General features: G+C 38.4%; 1 protein-coding gene across 1 annotated transcript; it reads right to left on the minus strand.

The window, feature by feature from the left end:
* Nucleotides 1–1,426: 1,426 nt before the first annotated feature.
* On the minus strand, nucleotides 1,427–3,355 carry LOC101293778 (probable polygalacturonase-like). The gene is made up of 5 exons (XM_004298142.1): nucleotides 3,347–3,355; nucleotides 2,897–3,211; nucleotides 2,537–2,657; nucleotides 2,283–2,457; nucleotides 1,427–2,195 (listed from the first exon to the last, which is right to left on the minus strand). Exons 1-5 carry the CDS (start codon nucleotides 3,353–3,355, stop codon nucleotides 1,427–1,429), a joined length of 1,389 nt encoding a protein of 462 aa, XP_004298190.1.
* Nucleotides 3,356–6,378: the final 3,023 nt, after the last annotated feature.

Consider the following 6,378-nt stretch of genomic DNA (forward strand, 5'->3'; position numbering starts at 1 on the left):
GTTCTTGATGCAGTAAGTATTTGCACTGTTTGTCGCTTAAACTCATATAATGAATATGAACACCCCAGAATCATAACCTGAGCAGACAAAATTTACTGTTTTCTCTTGTTCAAAGACATTCCAAATGCCCATAGTGGTTAACAAAAAATCACATTTCTTTTTTTCCTTTGTCAAATAGGTATCAATTTTGTTGCAATGAAAGTCATCACGCATGCTTGCATCACTAATGACATACACATCTATTTTTATGGCTAACAATGCATCTTGCTACTCATGGCATCCCTGACTGTGGGATGCATTCATTCGTATCAACAAACAATCACAGTCCAATCCAAATTGTAACACAAACATATGACGCACTAAACTTTTTATCACCTCCAAAAACTCTGATATTAGGCTGCATGCAACACACTAACACAACCAATTACGGGAAAACATTGGCACATAACAAATGCAAACAAAGCTTTTACACTGATATTTATTTACCCCAAACCAATGACCATAACATATGCAGGCGGCGCCGGCGTCGATCTCTGATCAGGAGTTGACGGAGAGAGAGAGTCGAGCTCCGATCTGGAGTTGGAGTTGGAGACAGAGAGATAATTTAGATCGGGGGAGAGGTGAGGACATGTATTGCTGTGGAAGACTTGATCGAAGCAGAACCCAGAATCAAGTTTTGTAGAAGAGGAAGATAATGGATCCTCTTCCTAGATCTTGATCTTGATCGAGTTTTGCCACAACATGAACCCCTCTCGCACCCAAAGCCTCAACTATCTTGCGAAAACCAAACGAACTTAGACACAACCCATGGACGACTATAACCTTCTCCGATTCCGTGACCCCTTTCTCAGCTGTGAAGACTTCAAACGGCGACTGGTCCGGGTTGGTCTACACCTTTATGGTGCGGCCCTTGGAGTAGTGCTGACGCAGCGATGTGGGTAAGCTTAAAAACCACGACTTTGGGTCTTGCGGGGAGAGAGAGGAGAAGGAGATGAAGAAGAAAACCCAGAAAAAGAAAAGGGATGTAGAACCCAAACACAATGTTTAGTCAGTCGTGCAAGAGAAGACAACAGGTGGCGAGGTAAAGAAACAGATGCCCGACAGGTGTCAAAGCAGAGACACACAATGTTTGCAAATCGGGGCAAAACCAGAATTGCATGGAAAGAGTGGCAGTTTTGCAATTGTCTGCAAACCGGGGGCAACACCATCTTTTCCACGACTGAATGAACAGTTGTAATGCCTTCCTGCTATAGTATATAGGATTGACTTGCAAGTAATGTGGTTGTCTACAGTGATTTCATTGAAATTTATCTATAGCTGCTATTTTTATGCTCATTGGTTTCATTGGCACTCATATAACAGTATTGTTATAACTTGAATATGATGCTACCTTCAAGCATCAAAATAATTTGTATACGATACAATCTTAAGCAGAAGCTGCAGAACAAGTCATCAGCTTGACACCCTCAATGGCTAACTTATCCTCAGGGAAAGCACAATTAATTGGTTTTTGCTGTTCGGGCAACAAAGCGCAAGGCTTTGGAGTCACATTGCTTGTAATTCCCTCGACATCAGTGCAGTTCCACAGCACTTTCTTTGGCTTCGCAGTTAGTGTGATAGTCGCATTAGATATGCAGATTCCCTTGAAAGGATCATTAGCAATTCCATCCAACTGTCCTGGGTGAGTGACATTTTTAGCAACAATGTCTCTATAGTTGATGTTTTGAATAACAGGAAGTGCGTTTGGATCAAAGCCCTCGCTTGGATGTGAACCGTAGGCGCCTGTCATCCAGAAAACGTACTTCATAGTGCTCAACGTCATTCTTCGTACAAAAATATCTTTGACATAAGCCCCTCTCCCTACGGCTGTTTTGATCCTGATGCTGGATTCGGTGTTAATGGCTGTGACATCTTCAACTCTAACATCCCGAATTCCACCAGACATTTCGCTACCTAGAGCAACCGTAGCACTTTTAGGTGAAATGCAGGTAAGCCTCCTGATAACAAGATGCTCCATCGGCATTCCAAATTTGATTCCGTAGTTATCCCAGCCACTCTTCACTGCAATGCAGTCATCACCGGAGACAATGTAACAGTCTTCAATTCGAGTTTGGGAACATGAGTCGGGGTTAATCCCATCCGTGTTAGGAACCTCAACTGGTGCAAGGATAGTGATGCCTTGTATAGTAATGTTACTGCAATATAATACCAGAATGTTAGCACAAAGTGGCATGCAATTAAGCACCAAACATATTCGATTCGAAATAGGAAGAAGGTTGAACCTGCTGTAAACGGGATGGATGTGCCAGGATGGAGAATTAGTAAAAGTGAGATTGGAGATTTGGATCTGATTAGAGAACATAATCTCAAGCAAATAGGGTCGGGTGACATTCAAAAGACCCTTTTCGAACTTGTCCCACCAAGGAGCTCCTTGGCCATCAATGGTGCCATTGTTACCTAATTCCAAAAGGAAACCCATTAATAACATGTATATGTATAATGCAAAATCAAATTAACTAAACACGCTGTTAATTACCAGTAATTACGACATCGGTAAGATTTGTTCCGAAGATGAGACTGCTAAACCTTCCACCAGGGGCATCTCTCCCTTGCCCGTATGAAGGCAGTGGCGGAAGAAGAGGCCACTGGGACTCCTCCTGATGATTTGGTCATGAAAAATGGTAAATTTTTAGATGAATAATAACCTACGAATCCCAAATAGTTATTTGTAATCACTATTGAATTAATTACAGGCTCCTCCGATATAGACATCTATAGAATTACAGGCTAAAAGTAAGAAGCAAATCTCAAGGTAAAACGTAATAAGAAATTAAAATAGTGTTAACAAAATACCAATAAGAAATTAAACAAGAACCAAAAGGGCCAGAAACAAAACCTGAGACGCTAGAATAACAGCATCCTTATGAAGGAAAAGGGTAAAGTGGCTGGTGAGGTTGAAGCTCCCGGTAAGCCATTTGCCTGGGGGCACAATAAGCTGCGCTCCGCCATCGGATGCATACTGGCTTAATTTATCCACTGCAGCTTTGAAGGCCTTTGTGTTCAATATTTTTCCATCACCAACGGCTCCAAAATCGGTCAAAAGAGCACTGTGTTTCCGGCACGCAATGGCGGAGTACGTAACAGCCTCCTGAATCTTTCTGCATTCTGCCGATTGTAGCAATACCAATCCCAGAATAACAACAATAGCAACCTGTAATTTTTTCAAGAGAGAACAAGAAAAGAGAAACATATTAATATATTCCTCAGGAACATCCTATTTGGATATTAAATTCAAACAAGAATAACATCCATATAAGATAAAGAGGGGAAGAGGGAAGGTACATACATCAGACATTGTTGAAGATTTTTTATCCATGATATGGTTCTGAAAATGAAAAGGAATGGGTACAATGAGGAAGAGGAAGAGAATTTATAGAACAATGAAGCATAGTCCAACGTATTTACAGAGAAAGATAATTAAATGGTATCCCAACATTTGGAAAGTTATATGAATTGTGGATACTAATAGTAAATATTGTTCTTAATTAGTACGTCTCAATTTCTTTAATTTAGGAAAAATAAAACATTGATTTGAGGATTTGACCGTAGTAAAATCTAACGTACAAGGAAAAGTAGGAACGGCTATTATTGCCAAAATTAATTGATTTATGGATCTTTATTAATTTCCTTAGTGTTACATGCGTTTTCTATGCATATAATTTAGTTTTTTTTTTCACGTTTGCATCCATTTTTAAAAGTAAAATTAAAAAGAAAACGTAAAATTATAGAAACTTTCATCTAGCTCTAGTACAATAGATGGCATCAATTATAGGGAAAAGGGTGAAATATTTGTATCAGTTGTATATATGCATCTATGGCATCAAAAGTCAATATTTAGTCAAATATAGTTTAAAAGCCAAATATAGCAGATGAACTTGAATTTGTTCTCCAGCGAGCATTAGCTGCGCTATTTGTAAGTTATACCAGACGAATCTAAACGTTAGAGCGGCATTCAGCTTTGACGTGTCTCCTTTATAGCTAAATATAGATCACACTACTACGATAAAGCCTCTTGGACATCAGTCCACAACCGATGTTAAAAGAAAACAATTCGATGTCGATCTTATTACTGCATGTGTGATGTTAAAGATCAGGAAAACAAAGACATCGGTTTTTAGTCAATATCAAAAATTAGTCTAAACATCAGTTTCTTATACTGCTCCGATGTATAATTAAAATGACTCTAGACATCGTTTAATTTATAAAAAATGATTTCATTTCTTACTATTTCATCGTTTTGCATAAGAAATTAAACATTTCATCGTCTTACTATTTCTTCTACGATTTGTTCCACGTATCTAGATTATATCAAAATATGACGTGGTAATTTGTCTCAATGTTAGTTATATATGCAAGGCTGTGTTAAGCTGGCTAGCAGCAGGTATTCTTTAACGATTTGTTTCGCATCGAGAAAAAAAAAAAAAAAACACAACCTAGGGTTCTGATCTCATGGCAGAGGCGAGGCCGGAGTGCTTCTCTCTCTGTCTGGGTTCGAAGATGGAAGGTCATCTGGGTGTTGGGGTGCAAAGCGGTGGCAGGTAGGGGCGTAATCAGGATTGAATTTTTGAGGGGGTCCAAATTGTAACTTTGGTCCATCATCCTGAACACATCAAAAAATGTGCATTTCTTTTTACCATTGAAGCTAGGTCTGGACTGTTTGATTCATTTGATTAAATACAAACTAACTGACTATAAGTTTGAATAAAGTGAGGGATTCAAGCATAGGATGATAGAAGATGGAACTAGGAATAAGGGAAACAATGAGGGATTTAAGCATAGGATGATGAGATGAAACTAGGAATAGAGTGTACATAAATAAAGATCGAATATGGAGGTTAAATTTTTTTGAAGGAATATGGAGGTTAAATTTGGTATGCATTGATTAAGCTTTTCTGCAAACTTGACATCAAACTTATTAAACTCAAAAACATTGGTAGGGGTCCGGACCCCCTCATACCCTGACTTAGGTCCGGCATTGGTGGATGGGCAGCGCAATATGGCGTTAGCAAGGTTTGTGGTTGTAGGCACTGCAGATCTTCTGTGAGAAGGGATATTTGAGCTGGATCTCATCTAATTGGGTGATAATGTTGGTGGTCTCATATGCCTGCTTTGATAAGTGTTTAAAGAATTTCTGTGTCTGACTTAAATTCAGGAAACTAAATTGATATACAAGCATTCCTCTGTACGGAAATAGAGATTCATGAAGTTGATAAACAAGAATGTATCGTTGTGTTTTAGCGGAACGGATTCTACGCACCAAGATGCATTTGCACCATTAATGTGCAAGTACTCAAATCGCCGTATGCGAAGATCGAATGAAGATTAGAGACCCTAAATTCTTTCATTTCATTTTTCGTTTTTGATCCGATCAAATTAAGCTCTTATAATAAGAGTACCTCTTATTCGACATCAGGTACGTACTCACCTTTTGTATTGGAAACACTTACGTACAACTACTTTTTGGGTTTCAATTTTGTTAACGGTATTAAATTACATACATGATAATGCGACGTTGATGACCGAATCAAAATATTACATATTCACTTGTTTTAGACTTGTTGTTGACTGTGACACCTCAACACCCATTCCTTCTCCCATTATATGTGGACTTGTAGAAGCTAAGAAGAACATGCCTGAAATTCCATGCTGGAAGACTCAATCACGTGCAAATTTCCATAACTAAATAAATTTGTTAATATATAGAAACAAGGTTTTGCATAAGTGGTTCCCCGACCTTAACTTTTGTTCAATTTTGCATAAGGAACACCCAAAGTCCATGAAACATCTTAAAATAATTTCATATATATACCTGTAAATTTCAAATAATTAAACCAAATGTCATCCCATATGATGGTTCAATAAGACACTCAAGAAGTTGAGAACCCTTGCACTTAAAACTCTTGACATGAGAAGCATGTTTCGATATTTCACTATCATCTTCATTGAAACCTACGCAATTCCTGGCATCGAAAACCACAAGATCTTTGCATCCCTTTAGTATCATGTAAACACTATAACGATTCGTTTTTGCACCCCTCAAGTTTAAGTACTTAATCGTAGGCGCCAAGTTGACGATTGTCGAAGCCTCATGCTCGAAAATGTAGGCGTTAGATAGATCCAAACCACAAAATTGCTTACATTCCTTTATCAGCACTGCAAGTATTTCCTCCAAATAAAAGCTGCAACCCAAATCCAATGACACCACCTCCAATTTTTTCCACTTTCCAATCAATTCAAGATTCATGTGTTTGTTGAACAATAGATTTTCGGGGATACTAAGAGTCTTAATTTCTGGGCACCTGTAAAAGAAGAGAAGCA

Source organism: Fragaria vesca, linkage group LG4, assembly GCF_000184155.1.
Source record: "Fragaria vesca subsp. vesca linkage group LG4, FraVesHawaii_1.0, whole genome shotgun sequence".
Lineage (NCBI taxonomy): Eukaryota > Viridiplantae > Streptophyta > Magnoliopsida > Rosales > Rosaceae > Fragaria > Fragaria vesca.